The 25011-nt window shown below is 42.3% G+C and overlaps 1 protein-coding gene across 1 annotated transcript in view; it reads right to left on the bottom strand.

Annotated features, from left to right (window-relative positions):
• The window catches only part of DOCK4 (dedicator of cytokinesis 4), a 705907-nt gene that overhangs the window by 493542 nt on the left and 187354 nt on the right, over nucleotides 1–25011 (bottom strand). Inside the window, exons 7-8 of the mRNA XM_070948091.1 lie at nucleotides 23598–23682; nucleotides 23042–23193 (exon numbers count right to left, since the gene is read on the bottom strand). Coding sequence (XP_070804192.1) covers nucleotides 23042–23193; nucleotides 23598–23682 — 237 coding nt within the window. The remainder of the gene's footprint in view (nucleotides 1–23041; nucleotides 23194–23597; nucleotides 23683–25011) is intronic.

Genomic DNA, 25011 nt, shown 5'->3' with positions numbered 1-25011 from the left:
CAGGGTTGATCACACGTGTTATAGGAAAAGGACCTATGTATTTGGGACCTAGTTTCCTACTAGGTAATCGTAATTTCAAGTATTTTGTAGATAGATACACGTGATCCCCTACAGAAAACGGTTTTGGGTCAGCTCTTTTTTTATCAACATAAAGTTTGTATTCATTTGCTGCTTTTTGAAGCGCCGTTTTTACCGCTGGCCACGTTTGTCGGATCTTGTCGGCCCAACCGGAATACGTAGATACCCCTGTAGCTGGAGGTTCTACCTCAGGTATGGCAGGGAATTCTCTTCCATAGATGATTTGGAAAGGAGAAAATCCCGTGCTACGGTGGCTGATATTGTTGTACGCGACTTCAGCGAACGGGAGTAAGGCAGACCAATCAGTTTGCTGATACGAAACGTAGCAACGTAGATATCGTTCCACAGCGGCATTAGCTCGTTCGGCTGCTCCATTTGTACTGGGATGGAAGGCTGAACTTAATCCTTGAGTAGACCCTATCCTATGAACGAAAGACCTCCAAAACTGGGCGGTGAACTGGACACCCCGATCTGATATAATACGTTTCGGGACCCCGTGAAGGCGGTAGATATGTTGTATAAACATGTCTGTCAATCGTCGGGCAGATGGTAAACCCTGACAGGGTATAAAATGCGCCTGCTTTGAAAATAGGTCTATCACTGTCCAAATAACAGTATGTCCATTGCTGGGCAGAAGGTCCACTATAAAATCCATCGCCACCTCCTCCCACGGACGACTAGGATCAGCCACTGATTGTAATCGACTGAGTGGTTTCCCTGACCATGGTTTTGCTGCCGCGCATGTTGGGCACGTTTTTACGTAACGTTCAATTTCACCATGCATTCGTGGCCACCAAAATTGACGTCTAATCAGGTGAAGTGTTTTAAGGAAACCATAGTGACCTGCTGGTTTGGCATCATGGCACTGTCTTAAAACTGTAGCTCGAAGCGGTTCTGGAATGTATAAACGATCCCCATTCCACCCTAATCCATCTCGTAGGATTACTGACGTTTGGTTTTGATTTACCCACGTATCCTGGCTGACAGCTATCCGAAGATTCTTTAAGAAAGACGCTTCTTTCCATAACACTGCCGCAACCGCATGCCCACTCTCAATAGGTGGTATAAGAGATTCCACTACTTCCTCGCGCTTACTGTTATATTGTGGCATACGAGAAAGTGCATCGGCGAGGAAGTTCTTTCCTGCTGGCACATATTTGAGTCTGAAATTGAATCTTCGAAAATATTGTGCCCAGCGTAGTTGCTTTGGGGACAGACATCTAGGCGTTTGTAATGCCTCTAAATTTTTATGGTCTGTCCATACCTCAAACGGGATAGTAGCCCCTTCCAGGATGTGACGCCACGTAAGTAGAGCCCAACGGACAGCGAAGGCCTCCTTTTCCCAGATTGCCCACCCTCGCTCTGTGGTGTTTAATTTGCGTGAGGTATAAGCACAAGGGCGTATTCTATCCTGTTTATCTTTTTGCAGCAACACACCTCCCACAGCAACGTCACTAGCATCGGCTTGAACGATGAATTCACGAGACAGATCAGGGTGTTTAAGTACCGGTTCTCTGGTGAAAAGATATTTCAACTGTTCAAACGCACTTTGACATTGAGCTGTCCATTGCAATAACTGGTTTGGTCTTGGTTTTATCACAGGGGATTTAGTGCGTAACAGGTCTGTTAACGGCAGTGCTATAGCGGCAAATGCAGGGACGAATTGGCGATAGAAATTCGCGAAACCAAGGAAACTTTGGAGTTGTTTCCTGGTTTTCGGTGCTTGCCACTCAACTATAGCTTGGACTTTACGTGGATCCATTTCTATCCCATCGCTTGAGATCCTGTACCCGAGGTAATCTATTTTTGACTTATGGAACTCACATTTCGAAAGTTTTATAAACAGTTTAGCAGCTAACAACTTCTCCAAAACCTGATGGACTAACACAACGTGTTCTTCCAATGTGCACGTATATATTAGAATGTCGTCTAAATAAACAAGAACTCCTCTATACAAATGTTCATGCAAAACTTCGTTGATAAGCTGCATGAACACCGCTGGAACGCCTTGAAGTCCAAACGGCATAACTCTATATTGGTAGCTACCAAGAGGGCAGTTGAAAGTGGTCTTCCATTCATCGCCCTGTTTGATAGTACTCGATAGTACGCTTCCCGTAAATCGAGTTTTGTAAATACCCGTCCTGTAGATTACGCAGCTAACAAATCCTTCATAAGCGGAAGGGGGTATAGATGTTCTATACATACTCCATTCAAACCTCGTAAGTCAACACATAACTGAACCCCACCGTCCTTCTTCTCCCTGAAGAAGACTGGGCAGCCATCCTAGATCTACTAGGGACGATGAAACCTCTAGCTAAATTTTTGTCGATATATTGTCGTAACTCAGATAATTCTTGTTGGGTCATGGAATACATTCAAGGTTTCGGTAACGTAGCCCCAGGCACCAACTCGATAGCGCAATCCGTAGTCCGATGGGGGGGTAGTACTTCACATTCCTCTTCACTAAACACGGCTGAAAGGTCTTGGTAAACAATAGGAAAGTCCGGTGTAAGCAACACCTCTGTGGAGGCACAGCTATTGTCCTGTCCCTCACTCGACTGTCCCACTGAAGAAGCAGGGGACGGGACAGCAGGTCCCAAAGGGATTCTACGTTTACGATAACCTCCCTCCCACCAGATGTGAGGTTGCCATTTATCTAACCATGTGAGACCCAGAATAACTGGCTCTATCATTTTTTCAACCACAATAAACTGGATGGACTCTTGATGTTCACCTATTGCCAACACTTGTTCAGTTACGTGGTTAGCAGGCGCCCCCCCCCCCCCAATAATGACCCGTCCATCTGTTCGCACTTCACAGGAACTTTTATCTTTTTTATCTGTAGGCCCAGAGCATCCACCACACTTCTCCGCACCAGACAACGGGTACATCCAGTGTCTATTAAAGCACCATACTGAAAACCTGTTGTGCTTCGGGGATTCCTCAGCACCACAGGTATGACAAAAGGGAACACAGTTTTGCTCACCATAGGGTCCTTCAGCTCGTCGTCATCACTGTCCCCCGACACCACCGGGAATCTTCCCGGTGTAATATCATGAGCCTGATGGTCTACGATGGACTTTGGTCCTTGAAGTGCATGGGTACGTTCTTGTGGCTGCCATGGTCGGCCTCTGGTCGCTACCCCCGTAGCCGGCTTTTGGGCCTGTACTCGTAATGGAGGTACAGGGCATTCAGCCACTCTGTGTCCTATCTGATTGCAGCGAAAACAACGAAACGCCAGTCGCTGAGACCTTTCAGGTGGGACGCTGCTGGGCAGAGGTACTTGAACCCACGTGGTTGACGGCTTTTCTGAGGCCCTCTCCGTAGGAACCCGTCTCTGTCCCACATCAACTTCCGACCAAGGCCTAAACTCCCGGAGTGTAATGTCCAGTTCAATAGCGGCTTTAAACCAAACAGCCAGGTGCGGAGCCAGGCCTCGGTACGCACAGGTTTGATGTAACTCACAATCCAGCCCCATCCGAAATTGCTGGACTAGCATCCATTCTGGCCAGTCCCTTAAGCGACTAGCAATTTTCCGGAAATCACGTACATAGTCCTTTGCAGGAACACCCCGCTGTTTGAGGGCTACAAGATCTCCTTCCGCGATTTGTACACTGGAGTCATCCTCAAAAGCAGACCGGAGAGCTTCCAAGAACCTACACACGTCCACCAGTTCTCTAGCATGGTTGCGATGTAATCCCGCCACCCAGTCTGCTGCATCGCCGGTTAACACAGCCGTAATGGCTACCACCATGGCCCATTGTGATGGATACCAGCGACCATACTGGTCTAGATGACTAACCACCTGGCTTAAGAACAACGCCACACGGTCTGGGCTCCCGTCAAAGGTGGCTTGCAGTGCAGGAGGGCCCCAGATTGGAGGTGGTGCCCACATCCCAGGAACCGGGATCCATGCTGGGGGTGGTACAGGCAGTCTGTTCTTCCCATCTCTCCTCAGGTCTCCAACGGGCCTCCGTTCCCCCACAGGACGTTGTGCCCACCTTCCAGCTCCTACCTCTCTTCTGGTCAATGGTTGTTCGGAGCCCCTGGTGCTATCCTCCCTCTTAGGCAGGTGGTAGTCCCGGTCTTCGATTTGGCCCTTTCCTTTTCCTGTTTCCTATTCCCTTCGGAATTTGGGGCTAGCGATGCGAAACCGAGCCTCTGGCCTGGAAAGGCCCTCATCCTGCCAAGACGTGCCTTGTAATGGCTCCGCCCCAGTGGCCCAGGGTTACCAAGACGGGGTGTCCCGGAAACTCCCTTCTCCAAACCGATCTCTTATGGCATCCATAGTACTGGGTTCAGGCCCTGTAGTATCATAGCCTCAATCCGCCTCTTCGTCTGTCCAACGTCTTTCCCGCCAACCTCTAAATGACGGACCCAATGGGGGGGTAGATGGCCATTGGGGCCCGGTATGAGTAGAACTAGGCCACCAGCCCCCACCGGAAATCTGTCCCGAAGGGTCTAGCCCTTGACTCTGCGCACCAGCCGTCTCCACACAGTCCTCCTCACGTGGTTGGCGCAGCTTGGGTCTGACCACCGGTTGGTGAGGGGTTGCTGTTTGTAGCTTCTCCTCTTCCACAACCACCTCCTCCACATCAGCCTCTAGAGGGACCTCCAACTCCGAATCACCTAGCGCTGTCCCTTCTGCCATCACTGACAGCCTTTCTCACCGGACCGCAGCTAGGGAACGTAGGCAGTTGAAATTGGTGGGTGGGGGAGCGCTAACTTTCTCTCGGCCAGTCCACCCAACTGCACTGGAAAGAAGCCAACACCAGTATGGAATAAAGCAGTTGCAATCCTTTAATTAGGTTCAGCATAGCAAACACAGGCAGGAGAAAGGCACAAGCCGGAAACAAGGTTTAAAGTTAGCGCTACACGCAATCGCAGTGTAGCGCCTTTTATATACGCAGCAATAAATCAAGTGGCAATTAAACAGTTAACATCATCCCTCCTTCCCCTAGCTGGCCTGTAGGAGGAGTGCGCCTCTGTTACATCACAAGGCAGCGTCATCTGCAAACTCCATGCCCCCCTATCTCCGATGAAAGAGTTTGCTTCGTTTTGTGCGCGAGTGGTAAAGACTTCTCAAACAGCTGATGACACGCCCCCGGAGAGTCCAGCAGCTTGCCCCCTCCTCGTCGTCCTCCCCAGTGATGGTGAGACCCAACCGAGGCTCGACACCGCCATCACCATAATTGAAGCCTAGCCACCCGGTGCCCATTCCCCCCCTGGAATCATTGCATGATTGTCGTGTTTGTGTGGCGAGCCATGGCTGGGCTCAACAGGTGGCCTCCTCTACCAGGAGTCCATCTGCAAGGAACAAACAGAAAACCAATATTAGTCATCAGGGGTTATCCTTGGTTTATGTGGGTATGTTCTATGGAATTATCGGATCAACCGTGGGGCTTGGACATCGTCCCTGTCAACCCATGATGCCTCTTCACACGTGTGCCCTTTCCATTTTACCAGATATTTTAACCATCCCCTTGCCATTTTATAATCTAGTATCTATTCTATCTTATATTCATTTCCATTAACAGATCCAGGAGGATCTGTGAACATTACTTGTCCTATGGGTTTCAATAAACTGCTATGAAAGACTGGATGTATCCTTTTCAGCAAAGAAGGGAGTTTTAGCATTACAGTGACAAGATTAATGACTTTGGTGATCATGAACGGCCCCATATACTTCAGCCCCAGTTTTTTACATGGGATTCTGAGCTTAATATATTTGGTGGATAAGAATACTCGGTCACTCCTAGTCTTACAAATAAGGTAGGAGTGGAGGAAAGCATCATACTGGAGAACAGTTAAGGCAAAACTGGGAACCAGTTAAAAATAAAAATAAGAGTTAGGAGTGGAGGAAAGCATGGGCTGGAAAATAGCTAAAGTAACGGTATGAACCAGCCATTAGAGTTAGGAGTGGAGGAAAGCATACGCTAGGTGCTTAAAGCAAAACTGTGAACTAGCCAAAAAATAAAAAATTAGGAGCGGAGGAAAATATACCTGGAGACCAACTGAAATACAGTTGTGAACCAGTTAAAAATAGAGGTTGGAGAAGAGGAAAGCATTGCTGGGGAGCAACTAATTGAGTTGCGAACCAGGTTCATAATAGATTTAGGAGGATTGAAGGAGATAATGTTGGTATGCAGTTAAAATTATACTGTGAACCAGCTCAAATAAGTAAGGTTAGGAGTGGAGGAAAGCATTGCTGGAAAGCAACTGATTAAGATGCGAACCAGCCAAAAAATAAACTCAGGAGGAAGTGGAGGAGACAATACTGGAGAATAGTTAAGCCAAACTGTGAAACAGTTAAATAAATAGAGATAGAAGTGGCGGAAAACACTGTTGGGAAATAGCTATTTAAATTATGAATCCATTAAATATTAGACTTTAAAATAAAGTATTTTGGGAGTGACAAATTTTAGATAGAAATGTTGATTGATTTAGAAACAATTAAGAGAGGAGGAAAATATTCTTTGTCAAGATTATGGATACTAGTTGCCATTTAAAAGAGGTACAATATAGACTTGATGTAACGGGTCTTAGAAATGAGGAATATATATGAAATATTGATTGTTAAAATGACAAAGATTTGGAATGATGTCTATTTGGAAATAATTGTTTAGAATTTAGGGTGACATAGTAGAATATCTAAAATCTAAATGTTTAGAATAAGATTTTTTTTCTTTCTTTTTTTTTAAAGATGTAAATGGATAAAATTTGGAACAAAATTGGTTGAGGGATTGTGAGTATTTGTATTTACTTTATACTGGATCAAATCCTTGCTCTAAAAAGATGTATTTTATGTTTTATGTTTTAAAAAATAAAAAAAACTTTTCAAAAAAAAAAAAAGAATACTCGGTCACCTATGTGAAACAGCTTATTTTCTGTCTTCCTTTTGTCAGCCTGCAACTTACATTCATCCGCAACCTTCATCAAAGATTGTTTTACCTGTGGCCAGACCTCCCGGATTTTATCAGCCCAGTCTGCAGGAGACAGTTGACTTGGAGTGTGTGTCTCTAACTCAGGTATTGCAGGGAAATCCTTTCCTGTCACTACATGGAACGGAGTAAGGCCAGTACTCTGATGTACAGCGTTGTTGTTCGCCACTTCAGCAAACGGTAGGAGACTAGACCAGTCCACTTGCTGATATGACACGTAGATTTTCAAGTAATGTTCCACCATAGCATTGGTTCGTTCCACTGCACCGTTAGTGCTAGGGTGGAATGCTGAGCTCAGCCCTTGAGATGACCCTATCATATGGATGAAATCCCTCCAAAACCAGGCAGTAAACTGCACTTCCCTATCATATATATAATATGGGGTATAATTCTATGGGGTTTGCCATGTAGACGGTAAATGTGTTGAATGAACATCTTTGCTAGCCTTCTTGCTGAGGGAAGCCCTTTACATGGTATGAATTGTGCCTGTTTGGAAAACCGGTCTATCACAGTCCATACCATCATATTGCCATTGCTTTCTGGGAAGTCTACTATGAAATTCATAGCGATTTCATCCCATGGCCTCCTAGGATTGGCTACCAACTGTAATAGGCCAAAAGGTTTTCCAGGGCGTGGTTTTGTTGTAGCACAAATTCTACATTTCCGTGTGTATTCCTCTACGTCTTTACACATCCATGGCCACCAAAATTGATGTATGGCCAGGTTTAAAGTTTTGAGAAACCCAAAATGACCAGCAGGCTTAACGTCATGACATTTACCGAGCACTGCGAGTTGAAGGGTTGGTGGAATATATAATTTATCACCTTTCCAGGCAAGACCATCCCTCATTGTCACTAAAAGTCTATTCCCACCTAACCAAGGGTCTGTCCCTAAAGCCTTCTTCACCTCATCGTACCAGGGATTTACCATCCTGGTATTATCAATCTGTCCTACCGATTGGTGGAAAGGTATCATCGCCTGTACCACCTCCTCCCTTTTGCTGTTGCATGCGTGATAGTGCATCTGCTAAGAAGTTGTTGCCGGTGGGCACATACTTCAGGGTGAAATCGAATCTCTGAAAGTATAGTGCCCATCTAACCTGCTTAGGGGACAGTTTCCTGGGCGTTTGTAAGGCTTCCAAGTTTTTGTGGTCCGTCCCCACCTCAAACGGAGTCCCCGCCCCCTCAAGCAGATGCTGCCAGGTGAGCAGGGCGCACCTCACCGTGAAAGCCTCCTTTTTCCATATGGCTCACCTCCTCTCTGTAATCATGAGTTTTCTCAAGGTATATGCACAGGGTTGTAGTTTTCCATAGTTATTCCTTTGGAGCAGAACAGCTCCTACAGCCACATCACTTGCGTCTGCTTGTATGATAAACGGCTTTGTTGGATCAAGGTGTTGTAAGACTGGCTCACAAGCAAACAGTCCCTTTAGCATCTCAAACCCCGTGTGACACTCAGGTATCCATGCAATCAACTGTCCTGGTCATGGTTTTGTGGTGCTAGGTTTTGTGCGTAATAAATCCATTAAAGGCAAGGCCAATTGTGCAAATGATGGAATAAACTGCCAATAAAAATTGGCAAATCCGAAGAAACTTTGTAACCGTTTCCTCGTTTTAGGAGCCTGCCAGTCTAATATGGCTTGTACTTTCTTAGGATCCATTTCAACCCCCTTCTCTGATATATGATAACCCAAATAATCTATGGCCGTTTGATGGAACTCATTTTGACAATTTTATGTACAATTTAGCCGCCAATAACTTCTCCAAAATCTGATGAACCAACTGGGTGTGTTCTTCCATTGTTTTTGTGTATATCAGTATATCGTCCAAATATACAAGGACTCCCCGATAGAAATGTTCATGCAGTACTCCATTTATCACCTGCATAAACATATCCGGGGCGCCCTGTAAACCGAACGGCATTATCTGGAATTGGTAACTTCCCAGGGAACAGTTAAAGGTTGTTTTCCACTCATCCCCTGGTCTAATGCGCATCTGGTAGTAGGCTTCTCACAAGTCTAGTTTCTGCCAGATGCTAAGGTAGATAATAGATCTTTCATCAGCGGAAGAGGATACAAATGCTCTACGCACACTGCATTAAATCCACAAAAGTCAACACATAGACAGAGACTGCCATCTTTCTTTTCTCAAAAAAGAACTAGCGCCACCATGTAAGACTTCTGGGTCTTATGAATCCTCTGGCTAGGTTTTTATCGATATAACACCTAAGTTCTCGAGTTCCTTCGGGGTCATTGAATACATGCGAGGTTTAGGAAATCTAGCCCCTGATATCAATTCTATAGCGCAATCAGTAGGCCAGTGTGGAGGCAACACCTCATATTTCTTTTCACTAAACACCTCCTCCAAATCCTCGTACATCTCTGGAAACCTTCCTCCCGCACCAGTACTAAGCACCTCATGTGATGTCTCCACTTTTGCCTGGTCCTTCAGTGGTTCAGGACCAAGGGTCAGTCTCAGCTTCCTAAACCCATTTTCCCACCATATAGTTGGCTGCCATTTGTCTAACCACGTGAGACCCAGGATGAGGGGCTCAACCATTTTTTTTTTGTAAATATTTTTTTTATTTTTTTATTTTCATGTTACACAGATTTATCACACCATACCTCCCTCTATTATTTGGTTATTATCCAACGTATTCTGTTTGGCTGATTCCCAGCATATTCTTCTCCAGAGCACCAACTATTTTTGGCTAATTTCAATATAATCTCCTCCAAGCCTACCACCATTATTGGCTGATTTCCAGCATATTTTGTTTGGCTGATTTCCAGCATAGTCTCCTCCAATTCTCCTCCTGTTTGTTTGGCTGATTTCCAGCATTTTATTGGCTGATTTCCAGCATATTATGTTTGGCTGATTTCCCGCATAGTCCCCTCCAGGGCTCCCACTCTTGTTTGGCTGATTTCCAGCATAGTCTCCTCCAACTCTCCTGTAAGTGTTTGGCTGATTTCCAGCATTTTAACTAGTTTCTAACATATTTCCTCCGAGTCTCAAACTCTTATCTAGTTGGTATCCATCCCTCTTATTTTAACTTCCCCTTAACATATAATTATCTATTTTATGTCAGTTTCCAGCATAGTCTTTCAAATTAATTCTCAATATATTTCATAGTAATCATCATTTCCATCATATATTAAATTAAAACACAATTTGTCACTAATATCTGTGTGTCTGATACTTTGTTCAATAAAACCTTAATCCAGCATAATTATCAATCTAACATTTGTTTGCAAATTAAAATTAAAACATGTTACATCAAGCAGTAAATTTTTCTTAAAGTTGTCTCACAGTAATATATACTCTTCTTTATTGTTTTAACCACCTATATATCATCCTCTATTTTAATTGCCATCTCTTATTTTCTATTTTTATTACTCCAGAAGCCTTTCTGTTTTTATCCAAAAAACGTGTATACCTTTAGGCTTTTAATCTTTACATTTCAGTTTAGTTACATTTAAAATTTATTACTTTATTTCCTCCTTTTCTTCCTTTTTCTCTCTGTCCATAAATGTTCCATTTCAAAGTTCATCTGTTCAAATTAAAAAATTCTGTATGTTCCTTTAATGCTTTTATAATGTCTGTTCCATGTGTGATGCATCAACTTCCTGTCTTTTTTTCCTGTGCCACACCTAATTTTTTTTTTTTGCTAAGCTTGTTAATTTCCATTGTCAAATGTCTAAAATATTCCTTCTTTCTTCTTAAAATCATCTGGGACAGAATAGAAATCTCCAAAGTCAATATATCTAAAGTTAATTTCAAAGTAATCCAAAGTAAAAAGCCATTTAAAATGTTTCTTTTTCAAATGGAAAGAAAAACACTTCAATCCACTTTCCTGCTTAGTCACCGCAGACTCCATGGCAATTTTGTAGCCATCTGTCTTTCTGTCTTCATTAGCTTCGTTAACTTTCAAAAGTGTAAATTCCCAATTTGGGAACATTTCTCCAATCCATTCCAAATAAAAGCAAAGTCAATTTACTGAGTTGTTAAAAGCTAATTAAGCCAAATTTAATAAAACAAAGTCTATTTCGGGTCTTCATTTCCATTTTTTTTCTTTTTCAATCTTCAAGCCCCACGGCTCTGTAGCCGCTATTTGAAGTTTGGGGTCTTTTTTTTTTTTAAATCCAAATATATTTGTTATTTTGCCTGGGTTGGTGTCACTCATCCGGTTTCGAGATACTCGCTCTCTATTCTTCTCCGCTTCTTCTTCTCTCCTCCAGCACGATCTTTGTTCCTGGTTGCTGCAGTTTCAGGACAGCCACCATGGCTGTCGTTCCACTGCTGCCAGCATGAAGGGAAAGCCTCCAGCCCCAAGGAACCTGCCCGTTCCTCTCGGCTGCCCAAGGGGTCCCTTCTTGTCCCCCTGTCCCTACAAGACAGGGGAGGTCCGCAGACCTGTTGGTGGCAGCTTAGCAGACGGGGTTTTGGCAAAGTTCTGTGGAGCTTGCCATATCCCTGTCTGTGTCGCTGCGGCACCAACCGGAAGTTCCAGGGGCTCGACCATTTTATCCACAACTTGAACTGTATATGCTCCCAGTGGTCTCCTATCTCTAATTGGACAAGGTCAGTTACATGGGTAGACAGTTGACCCCCCAGCACCGAACCATCCATCTACTCAAATTTGATTGGTGTATGTAGTTTCCTGACTTGTACAGCTAACTCATCCACCACAGACCTACGGATCAGACACTGGATAAATCCCGAATGAATTAATGCTCCTTGTTCACATCCCACTGCTGTGCGGGTGTTCTGTATCATTACCGGGATCACAAAGGGCCGAACAGGTCTGCTCACCATCGTTCGATGCGTCCTCATCACTCTCCTCAGCTACCAATGGTAATTGTCCAACCTCCACCTCGGATGGTCCTCCAACATCCTTCCCTGGCATAACAATCTTCATGGGTATGGTTTGAGATGCAAGTCATGTTCGTTCAGACGTCGGTCAATTACGGTCTCTTGGTTTGTCTCCTATCACAGGGGTTTGTAATCCTGGCAATCCCGGTGGCGGTAAGGGGCACTCAGCCATGCTATGGCCCTCCTGATTACATCGGAAACATTGGAAAACCAGCCGACGAGCCGAATGCCCTCCCCTTGTCTTGGATACTGTCTCTTTTAGGGGGTGTTCTGTCCGCTGTCCATCGTGGATATGCCATCCTGGCCTCGCCTCGGTCTCTAAACTCTTGAAGTCCCATATCCATATCTATGGCGGCCTTGAACAGTCAGCAAGATGTGGCAGCAATCCCCGATAGACACATGCCTGCCTCAAGTCCCAATCCAGCCCCATATGGAATTGATGAATCAGTAAGTGTTTGGGCCAGGTTCTCAGTCTCCCTGCAATTTTCCTGAACTCTCTAACATATTCCTTAGCGGACCGGCCACATTGTTTAATCGCTACTATCTCACCCTCAGCAAATTGGGCCCTGGTTTCATCCTCGAATTGGACCCTGAGACCCTCCAGAAACATGCCCAGATTTGTTAGCTCCCAGGCATGCTCACTGTGGAGGTCGGCTACCCAATCTGCTGCCTCCCCCTTCAGTGCTGTTGTGACGGCTACCACATCACCCATTGCGAGGGGTAGAATCTACCATAGAGGTCGAAATGGCTAATGACTTGACTGAGAAACAATGCTACTCTATCAGGACTCCCATCGAAGGAGGCTTGGATGGGTGGCGGGCCCCAGAAAGGTGGTTGTTGAAGCCATGAACCAACAGGCCAAACTGGCACCTGTTCACGCCCTCTGATGTTATCCCCACTTCCACCAACTGGCCGGTGGGATTCCGACCGTGTCCTTGCAGGTGGGGGTCTGGTGTCAAGTACCTCATAACTTCCGCTAGACCCGACCAGGCCCACATACTGCCTCCCCAGTAGCTGGTAACAAGACTCCAGTAGGTTGTTCTGTACCCCTAAACCATCGGGGATCCTGCTCTCTTCGCAATTTAGGGCTGATGAGGCGGAAATGCAAATCAGAACCAGACCCGCTGCCAGTCCCTCTCCAGGTGTTTGAGGGGTCCAATCCCATTTCCCAGGGCTGCCATGAAGGCGCATCCCAAAAACTAGCCTCCCCGAAGCATTCTCTAAGCACCTTCATAGTGGTGGCCCCAGAACCCGTGGAATAACTGCAGTCCCGGTCATCCTCTTCTGTCCACTGTCTCTCCCTCCATCTTTGAAATGCTGCTGGCCCAACAGGTGGTGGGGTTCTGTCCCGAGCCTCCCCAGGATCTGTTATTGCAGAGCTGTGCCACCAATTCCCTGAGGTGGATTGCGTTATCTCCTTCTCCATCTCTCCCTGATGTTCTACCGGACGGTCCTCACTCGGGACTTTCCTCTCCTTTGGCAGCACCACCAAGACCTCACTTTCCTTGGGTGTCACAGCTACAACCACCGCCTCTTCTCCTTCAGCCTCCATGGCATCAGGCACAGCCGGAGACGTCCCCTCAGCCATAGCGTTACTCACGGTTGCAAACAGCAGGTTGAGTATAGCCAGTGCCGACTTTCTCTCGGGTTTCCAATCCACGAATATGCAAACGAACACTGAAGCAATCAAAGCCAGTTCACCGGGTGGGTTGATCAGTGCTTGTTTAATTCGCTATACACGGAGATCAGGAAAAGACGAGTATGAATAGTCTAAAGTCAGCGCTGAGAGCAACCGCCTCTCAGCATCATTTAAATAAGCCGTGCCGCCCGCGACCCACCCCGGCAGTGCGTCTCAGCTGTTTAGTATTTTGGTGGCCACTTCCTGCTTGCTCTAGCCGAGATTACGCTGCTCCTGAAGCCACGATGCTGCTTCTCTGTCATCTTGTGGTACATTCCCAACTTGTCTTCATATGTGGTACCACCACCATCAGTAACACCTAGTGAACCACCATCACCACAACTGAAGCCTAGCCACCTGGTGCCCATTCCCCCCTGGAATCATTGCATGATCATCGTGTTTGTGTGGCAAGCCATGGCTGGGCTCGACAGCATATATTAGTTGATTTAAGGGAAATGTGTTAATAGTAGAAATTGTATGTAAGAAGCAAACAAGATGTATATTGCTTATTGTAAAATGGATCAGCAGATGTAATATGAAATGTAATCTGGTTTAACTATGAAAATAACTGAAATTAAGGTATAAAATTGAAATGTTAAAAAGCGTGATGGGGACTTTGAAAAAATATGTTGTAAATGATGAAATAAAATAATTAATTGATGTTAGAATAAGAAATTAGGAATTAAGGAAAATAAGAGGTGGAAGGTTAATTAGGTTTCAATGTAAGAATGGAATAAGATCAAATACATTGTTAATAACCAAAAAATGTGATGGGAATTTTGAGAAACATATTCAATAAATGGAGAAAAAATCGGGGTTGCTTGGATACCATTCTGGAAAATATTGAATTGAAAAATACAACAATGGAGAGAGAATGGAAAGAGGAGTAGAGGGATAGAAAGGAGGGGAGAAGAGAGGAAGGAGGGAGAAGAATAGAAGAAAGGTAAAAGGAAAGGAAGAAAGGGAGGGGAAACAAGAGTAGGAGAGAAAGTTAGAAAGGGAGGAAGAAAGGAGGAGTGGGGGAAAGGAAGGGGAAGGAGAGGAGGGGAAGCAGAGGAGGAAAGAAGAAAGTAGAAACGGATAGAAGGAGAGAGGGAAGGGAAAGAGAGGAGAAGGAGAAGGATTGTTGTAAAATAAGGGAGATGGAATGGTAGAAGAGCAACCCTGAATATACTCAAACTTATCAGGATGAAGAATGAATTAATATGAAAGTTAAAAGAGAATATGTATGATTAACAATGGATAAGATAATTAATTGAAATAATGTTAAGAAATTAGGATTGGATGGGCAGATGGTGATACTGTTTATATAATAAGTATAGAAGATATTAAGACAAGATAAAAATGTAGGGAAAAGAATACTTTGACAGAAATTGAAATATGTAAATTGTATTTGGATGTGACAAGTTGTATAAGATATGATTTGGTCAACACTCAGTTCATAAAATATGTATGTGGAAAAAAAATCAATAAAACTTGTTTTTTAAAAAAAAGGTCTTTGGCTTAGAAACGGAGATAAGCACCGCCCCTTAGAGTCAGGAACGACTAGCACGTATGTGCAAAGGGAACCTTTACCTTTACTAATTGTTATTTGGAAAAATAAATTGAGTATATTCTGTCTTATAACATGAACATGCATGGATACCAAGTTTATACACATATGACGTAGAATCTCCACCTGCTATAATTTATAATTGCTAATGTTTATGCAATTATTCCTCTTCTTGTGCCATGTCTGCCATCGGACATTGGCGATCATGTTGGCAATTCTATTTTTGTCAACAGCTGTATGAAAAAGTGCTGCTGAGTTTTGTCCAAACCACTCCCTTAGGTTTTGAAGCCATGATGTTCTTCTTCTGCCTGGACCTCGTTTGCCTTTGATCTTTCCCTGGACAATTAAGTGAAAGATGCTGTATTTTTCTGGGTGTCACATCACATGTCCAAAATACTCTAACTTTCGCTTTTTAATGGCTTTGATTATTTCCCTTTGCTTTCCCAGACGGCTTATCATCTCCTCATTTGTGATTTTGTTAACCCAGCTTATACGTAACAGCTGTCTGTAAATCCACATTTCAAATGCTTCTAGTTTCTTCAAGTGGTTTTCTGTCAGAGACCAACTCTCTACTCCATAGAGCAGGATAGAAAAGATGTAACATTTGATAAGCCTGATTTTCAGTCTTAGGCTTATGTTGTGACTGCAGAAGACCTTTTACATTTTGAAGAATGCCGTTCGAGCTTTCTTCAAAATGGGAAGAAATTTGACTCTGGGGAATGGGGCGGGTGGGCGGAGCCGCATGGTGAAGGGCGAGTGGCAGCGGCTCCGCAGCAAGGCCGGCATCGGGGAATGGTGCATTCCCCGACTCCTACTGCTCACCTTTCTCCCGCGGCTGGCTGTCAGGGAAGGCAAGCGCCCAAAAGGTACCGGAGTCGCTCACTCTCCTTCTTGAATGAGCCACTCTGGTCCACACGCCGGCTGCGCAAGCGCACACCCAACCTGCCACTGATGAGTGAATTAAATAAAAGGTGTGTGCTTGCGCAGCTGGCGCGTGGACCAGAGCGGCTCATTCAAGAAGGAGAGTGAGTGACTCAGGTACCTGTTGTGGCCCCGCCCTCTGAGCCTATCCCATCGGAGGAAGAAAGCTCCAAGCATGAGGAAGAGGAGTCAGCCAGGCCTCCCTCTCCAGGCCCCTCCCCTCTGGCACTGTCTCAGGTGCCGGCCGAGGGAGAGGAGATTAGCAGGGAGACAGGTGTCTTGGATGAGAGTGAAGGAGAGACATCATTCCTGGACGCACGCCTCCGAAGGCGTGATAAACGATTGCAGCAGCTCAGGAGGCGTGCTAGGGATTAGAACTGAGTCACTGGACCACACCCCAGAGACTATATAATAGAGGGTGGTGGCCAGTGATCCCTGTGACGAACAAAAATAAACCTTGGATAGTCACTAAAGCCTCGTCCGAAACTGCTGAGAGGAATATTTATTTTTATTGGACTCTTGTACGCTGAGTATATTATCTTTCTGTTTCTGTGGAAATAAAGCACGTGCAGACGGTGGGTATATCGCTGCCAAGTTGGAGATAAAGACCTGGGTGTGTGCCAAGTGCTTCCTTAACCCTCGGCTGGCTGTGTTTGTGTGTGTGTGTGGACGGGGACAGATCAGTACCTTTCGGGTGCTTGTCTTCCCTGATAGCCAGCTGCGGGAGAAAGGTAGGCAGTAGGAGTCGGGGAATGGGGCGGGTGGGCGGAGCTGTGGGAGAAAGGTAAGGACACGCCGGCAGAATAGAAATTTAAAAAGTTTTCCTACTGGGTTCTGTGGGCGTGGCTTGGTGGGAAAGGGTCTTGTGACTGAGTGGGCGTGGCTGTGAGTGACTTTGAGTTGGCCATGCCCACTCAGTCACAGGACACCACCCCATCAAGCCACGTCCAAAGAACCGGTAGGGAAAAATTTTAGATTTCACCCCTGAATGTAATGTAATGTAATGTAATGTAATGTAATGTAATGTAATGTAATGTAATGTAATGTAATGTAATGTAAAGTAATGTAATGTAATGTAATGTAATGTAATGTAATGTAATGTAATGTAATGTAAAGTAATGTAATTCTCAATCTTTTCTTTACAAGGGACCTCCTTTAAATACCTTTTGTGGCCACAGACTCCCAAGACTTAATATTTAAAACATAACATTTCTTCAAATCTTTGCGGACTTCCTGTAACATTGCCCACTCTCCCCCATTGGTCCACTGACCACAAGTTCAGAACCACTGGTATAATGAAATGGTCAGATCCCTAAAAGTGATACTGCCAATTAATTGGCAATTAATCTGTTGCCTGTGTCAACAGATATTTTACAACCTATATCCTGGCACCAAAGAGCCCTGAGATCCTCTTAACATGGAGGAATGTTTATGATAGCCATGTGGGTTGTTTCACTTTAAAGGATAACGATGTGAATACATGTTTGTTCGGGTTCTCAGGGAAACTAGTAAAGAAAACATATTCACACTTGTGTATTGGCTAAAATCTGCATTCTGATTTAAAGGGAGTGGTCTCTACTGCTTTAATCCCACTTGTCTTGACTAAGGGTATTCAGATCTTGCTTTAACTTGGTTGCTATCACTTCTGCTTAATAAAAGGATCCTTTTGTACTACCACGTTTCAAGAGTCTTTACTTTCTTATGTTGAAAGGAGAGGCAATCCTTACAGAAACTTCCATTGCTCTAATAAAGATGAGATTAGGATCATGTACCTGAGGTTTTCTATTCTATCTTACAAACCATGTAAATCTAAGCACTGAGTAGTTCTATGACTAGAAAAATGAACCTTACTCTAATATTTTAGCATTGGGTATTCCTCTTTCAGAAAATTATTTATTATAACTGAAAAATTCTGCCTTTCTTTTCCCAAATCACATAAACATATATCCATCATAAACAGATCTGGTAAATAAAAGGCTCAGTAGGTAGCAGGTGTAATGCTGCTTAAAGCCTTATTAATGGCTTTTAATAAGTGCAAAGGAAAGACAGGATGTCAGATTCCATAGATCTCTTTTTTTAAAAAATAATTTTTTATTACAACATATACAATATTTCACCCTGTGCTATTTTATTTGAGCCTTCAGATTTCTGATGGGTTTCTTGCAAAAATAATATATCTGGTAAATCTCTTTTAATTTTAAGTTCCAATCGTCTTCTCTTGATCTGGTTCCCTGTACCCTTCACATTCCATGTCATTATTTTTATTAAACCCATTTAAACTGTAACTTTTTTAATCCTTTCCCCTCCTCTTCCTTTCTGTGCCCAGATCCCAGCACCAATCTCCCACATTCCAAACAACATTCAACATAGAAGAAAAAAAATTAAAAAAAAAATAAAAAGGGACAAAAGACACATCAAACATTAAATAACAAACAATCTTCATCCCCCACATCCTCAATTGGTTTCCGCCTCTATAAAGAGAGTGGGGGAGAGGGGACGTGCTAATGGTCGGGTCACTTCTTTCGGGTAGTCTACTTAAATTCATCTCTCAGAGAAAAGGGTGGTAACTTCTCCCCGCACTCAGCTTCCTGCAATTCTTTTTCAAGATCCTTCAATTTCTTATCCGCTCCATCTCCCATTATATCATCACGACTTTTCTTTTGTTCAACCATCACAGGTGAGATTTCCTTCCGCTTTAATCCTTTAGGATCTTGTCCTCCAGCAGCCCCTTTTTCTTCTGGTGTTGATGTTTTTGCATATGTTCCACCCATCTTGAGCATTTGATCTTTTATCTCTGTTATGTCCTCATACTTTACAATCAATCCAAGTTCATGTAAGTATGACACTGAATCTGTTTCCAAAGTAATTATTCGCATTCTTCCTTTATAAAAAAATTTTAGTTGCTGTGGTGGCCTCCAATTATATTTAATTCCATTGTCTCTCAGAACCTTTGTAATTGGCTTCAAAAAAAATCTCCACGCCCTTTCTTCTCTAGATATATCCGGAAAGACTTGAATAATTTTCTCCTCAAATTTCAAAGCTTCACCCATCTCTCTCACTTTCACCATCACTTCCAGTTTGTCACTAAGATATGCAAATCTGACAAGTACATTTCTATTTAAGCCGTTTTGTCTTTTAAACCCAATTCTAAAAACACTTGCCAGATTTGTTGCTGTAAATGTGATTTGTGTATCCAGGTCATTGAGCCATTTTAAAACTCGTTGTTTCAAATTGTCCACTTTTTCTTCTTGAATTCCTCGAATAACCAGATTATATTTCCTCGCTTCTTCTTCCAAAAGACAAATTTTTTTATCTTGTTGTTCATTTTTAAAAAAGATTTCTCCAATTTGCCGATCTATCTTTGCATCATGTGTATGAATCTGCTCAATTTCATCTTTAATTATTGTCATTTCTACTGTTTGCTTTGCAAAATTTTCATTCATTTCTTGCTTCATTCTTTTAATTTCCAATATCATATTATCCATACTATCTGACAGTCCTGATATCTTTTCACCAATTTTAGTTAAGGCCACAGCAACTTGTTGCATTTCTAAAGATTGTTGGGTTGCCATTTTTTAATAAGTTTTAATTATCCACTTTTGCCAAGAGGGTCTGTAATGAAGATTAAGGGACAGCAATCCACAATTGAAGCTGAGACAGCTTATTATTGCACTCAAAAGGACCAGCAATAAAAGTTTATAGTTCTCAATTCAGCTTACGTAATTTCCCTAAAAAAAAAAAAAAAAAAAAGCTAACATCTGTTGGAAGGCACTGCCCAGAAATGCGTTTTGCCGCTTCGGCTCAGGCACTTTCACAAACAAAAGATCAACTTAAGATTCACTTATTCTTCCAAGAAAAAAAAAACAAAACCCTTTCCACTGGTCTTTTGATGTTCCGTGCCTTTATCCCCCAGCAAAAACAAACACAGATCCCGGTAATAATGAGAACAAAGGCAGCTATTTGCTCCAAATACGCAATCGCGACTGCCTATCTGGTCACCCCTCGCTCCTTCCACTTTCCCACGCTATGAAAAGCTTCAAAATTCGAGTCGTTCAGGGTGACCTACCGATTCCAAAGTCAGTCTACTGGGCCAGTAGCTCTTCCGATACAATTTATAAAATTTTGGTCCTTATCAGTGCATTTCAAACACTTTAATCCACATTTATCTTCCGTAAAATGCCCTGCGAAGTGGAGAAAATGTCCTCACACCACCATGGCCATAACCACGCCCCAGGTTCCATAGATCTCTATCAGGACCTTGCCATTCTGGTAGGAGGGGGAAGGATTTGGGTTACGCTTGAGTGTGATTTTCCTTTGTTCCTTTTCTCTGCTTGTATCTTTGGGATGTTGGGAGGGGGGAAAGAATGTTCCTTGGGCCATCTATTTTGTGTCAACACCGGAGTTGCGAGATCGTGGAGCCTAGGAACTGCCTGTTATCACCTTCTCAGCCTGAAGTTCTCACAACATCTTCGCACCTTTGGATTGATTCAAAGATGAACTGGACATTGGGAGGGGCCTCAAAAGGAGGGGTTTAAACTAACACTCCAGCACGTGAAAATGTTGTGGCCCATCAGCGGCCTGTGCGGATTGTAGCTGATTCTGACAACAAGGAGGCTGGTGTGGTGCTGCGCCAGCAGCCTGTGCAGCTGGCACTCAAGTCAGACAATGAGGAGGCTGGAGAAGATGTGGTGCCAGAGGCAGGGATTCAGCCAGGGCCTTCAGAACCTCCAGAAGGAGGAGGAGGTCTCCTCGAGAGTAAGGCTTGGGGCTAATTGGCCACTCCCTTAGCCTATTTAAGGAGGAACGCCGACTGAAGCAAGTTGTAGGGAACAACTTTAGTTCACTCTCCTTCGCATCTGGATTCTCTGCAAATTGCTTCTGGGCTTTCTGCCAACCTTAGTAAGATTGTGATTACTTTATCTTTGGTTTCTTATAGGCTGTTAAGAAAGTTTATTAACAGCATTTATTTTGAAAAAGACTGAGTTATTTTAGTAAATTAAGTTTTGTACAAACTTTGTGTATGCTGTGTTCTTTGGGGTCTGTAGCTGGGGCAGAACAGAAATTCAGATTCTGCCTAAACTCTCTCTGCTATCACTGTCTTCCAATAAAAGTTCCTTTTGAAATGCCATTTGTTTCAAGAGTTCTGCTTTCTTGAGAATGCTGGTGAGGCAGGACCTCACAGAGGAAAACAGTGGATTCCCTTCCATTAGGAAATAACCTGTGCATCATGCAGCAAATAATCTGCATCTTTTCTCTTATCACCATTACATGTAATGCAAAGTTAATAACTGCTTTACACCTCTGAGAAAAATTATAACTTGTCAATAAATAAAAATATATTATGCTTCATAGTATCAAATAAGATTATGCAAAGCGTTCAAATCAATCAGACTGTAAAGGTTGGAAGCAATTTAGAGATCACACAGTCCAATTATATACACCAAGTCCAGTTCAAGAATCTATTGCTACAGCATCTCCATAGACAAACATCCTGCCTCTGTTTAAATGTCTCCAGTGAAGGAGAATCTGCTATCTCTGTGCCACAGCTGAACAGTTCTTACTGTTCTTTTTAAGTTTTTCTTTCCAAGACCTTTATCTCTGGATATGCTCCAGTTTGTCAGGATCCCACTTAAATTGCAAGATCCAGAAGTGGACACATTTTAGATGTCATTAGGCCAATGCATAATAAGGAGGAAACAGAGCTTCCTTAGACTATCAAGTATCTTTGCTTTTTGCAAAAAAGCAGGGTTGTCTTTTTTCCAGGGAAAAAATAAAGTGGCTTTCCATAGCAAAGATAGCTAGACACAGCTTTCTAACTAGCCATATGAGTCTTCCAAATGTGCTGCTGTCCCTCCACTGTCTGTAAAAGTGAAGGTATAGCAATAGCACTTATATACCGCTTCACAGTGCTTTATAGCCCTCTCTAAGTGGGCTACAGAGTCAGCATATTGCCCCCAACAATCTGAGTCCTCATTTTACTGGCCTTGGAAGGATGAAAGGCTGAGTCATAGTAGCCAAAAAGAAAGAAGACTTGCAAGGAAAGGCTAGCCAAGTCTATATTTTGTGTGACTGCATCCTACAATATGTTTTCTAGGACCCAGATTCATTGGTTCTTAATATAAATTAACTTAATCTGTTTTGGGGAATTTCACATACCCAAATATATATAACATTGCAATAGCCTTCCATTTATGGCCTATTATTAACCACTTTCATCCTTGTGGTTGCTATTATTCCAGAAGTTAGGGTGTAAAAACTACAATGTTTGACGCTACTCAAAATTGCTTCTCTTATTTTCTTACCATTCATTAATTTTTTAAAAAATATGACCGTTTCTAGAAAATAATCAAAAAGACATGAGTCAAAATGGAAACAATCATGTGAACGTAGGAAGAAAAATGTATATTATTGTCAGTAATATCACTGGCAATATTTAATCAGATATAACCATTTTATTTATAGCAAAAATATGTTCCACAGAAACTATAGTGTGTGCTTATTATACTAGGTTTCTCTATCCATGATACAGTTGAAATCATACATCACACTAAGCCATTGTTAATTTTAACCATTGTTTAAGATAAAATAATGCATCATTATTAGAATCCCAGGGCACAAACCATTGTCTATTATAAGTCGCAATATTGTGCTCATTCTAAATAAAAACCAAGCAAAATACATAATGGCTTAACACGCTATTTGAGCATCCCTATCTTTATGAACTCTATTAGTTTATTAGATACATTAGCTAACACTTTTATGATCTCGAGTATAGTGAGTAAGAATTTTCTGTATCCACATATCAGTTGAACCCACATGTCGTGTGACTTAGTGCCAGATTAAAAGCATTCAATAGCAACAACAACATGAAATACACGTGGGACTATATTTATGGACTTCAAGATTCAGTGTTAAAAAGTCAAAATGACTTTGTTATCCAGGTAAACGCCAGAACTGATAAAGCTGTATATTTCTTCATTCATTATTAAAAAGGAGGTGCTACCTGATTGGTCGATTCTCTTTACTATCAAAAAGTGAGAAGATAACTTCTAGTTCTTCTCCTAGATTAGAACACATCAAACTCTTCATCTGCACAAAGAGATGGTGGCTGCTTGCTGGGATTGGTGTGTCTTTTTTGCGATGACGATGTTCCATCTAGAGTGCCAAACAAAGATCAAACCAGTTTATGCTTATTTTAATTCATGAAATATAAACATATAGAAAGGCATTTTTTGCTCATCACTTTATTTTTGTTAACCACTTGTGATTGTTTAAATCAAACATTTGAATTGTTCATCTGTTTCTTGTGAGACAATACTAGACAACATCTTGTTTTTAGATTCATTAGCCAATCATTATTTCAGATAAACACAAAGGTCACTTTTTCACATATCCATTACATTTTTAGCACTCTTTCCCAGAAACCTCAGGATAGATTTAATGATTTTCCTTCTGCATGACAATCTTGGAGAGGGGGGGAGGGGGAGGGAGGGAGGGGGAGGGGGAGAGCGCACAACACAGCAGCATTCACCCATAAATAAAATGAGTTATTTGCTTACCAATTGGTACAACTCTGTAATACTGATTTCCTCTGGATCCACCATTGCATATTCCTTTCTTGGAACCAAATCTAACCCTAGCTGTCTGCAAATGTGTACAAAGTCTAATTAGAAGGACAATTTAAAATCCTTAGTTAAAATTTATAGAAAACATACAGAGTTTAAATCTGAAGCAATCTATCATTCTTATTACCATTATCCCTGCACACTTAACAGGAAAAATATGCAATGTACAATCTATGATTATTGCAAATTACAGATAATAAAAAGCAATATTAATAGAACACATTTCTGCCATTTCTATTGCATGGTTTTATTCTTTATTCACTCTCTACCTATTATCTAACTTTAAAAATTATGTACTAAAACACTAAGGGATTAATAGCAAATAACTCACATTTTTGACAACACAGTCCAGGAAAATAACAACTTAGGAAAGCAAAATAGAAAGGCTATGTTTTTATCCTGAAATCAATGTAAAAGTTAGAATTAAAATAAAGAGCTGCTTTTAACTAAAGCTAGCACCTCGTCAGTTTCCAATATTCATAAGGGCTGTTAAAGTTAAAAAACAGCTAGTTTGCAACAACTGCTATTTGGGAACAACTGCATCTTCCTATCATCCATCTTTCTTTCTTTCTTTCTTTCTTTCTTTCTTTCTTTCTTTCTTTCTCTTTCTTTCTTTCTTTCTTTTCTTTCTTCCATCCATCCATCCATCCATCCATCTATCTATATATATATCTATCTATCTATCCAAATATATCTGGAAGGTATATTTATATTTTCTATACATCTATCTACATCTTTCATATATATACCTATATGAAAAAGGGAAACAAATCAGCTGTGTACAAATACACATTTGGGACAGAGAGATCTGGAAGAAGATGCAGTTGTTTCCAAATATTTGTGTGTATGTGTGTTTGTACACATATGTATGTGTACACAGCTGCTTTGTTTCCTTTTTTCTTAGATAGTTTTCTTTGGCTGGTCTCAAATAGGTAAACAGGTTAGAATATTGAGTGCAAGATCATCAGATAATCCCAGGGCTAGACTGCAAAATTAAAAAAATAAAAATCTTAGACATCAGTGATAATATTTCTGGATTGCATACTTCTGAAATAGAAATTTATCCATATGACATGGTTCATTTTCTAAGGTCTGTCTATTTATCTGTCAGGAAACATACATCAAAGAGACATAAAAAAAAGTCCTAATATACTTGGAATTTTTGAAGAATGAGCCAAAAGAGCTGTACATCCACCACCTTACTATTGGAATGTAGCTGTTAAAAGGAAATGGAAGCACCAAAATGTTTTCTAGACAGCTCTTCTTCCAAATATTATCAACTATAAGAAACCCACTGTTTTTATTCTTTCTGACAAGCTTCATCTCTATTCTATAGATGCTCTAATTA

Source organism: Pituophis catenifer, unplaced genomic scaffold, assembly GCF_029215685.1.
Source record: "Pituophis catenifer annectens isolate HBS135680 unplaced genomic scaffold, rPitCat1.0.hap2 SCAF_7, whole genome shotgun sequence".
Taxonomy (NCBI): domain Eukaryota; kingdom Metazoa; phylum Chordata; class Lepidosauria; order Squamata; family Colubridae; genus Pituophis; species Pituophis catenifer.
Note: the sequence above shows the minus strand (reverse complement) of the source record. Positions and strands in the feature narration are given on the sequence as shown.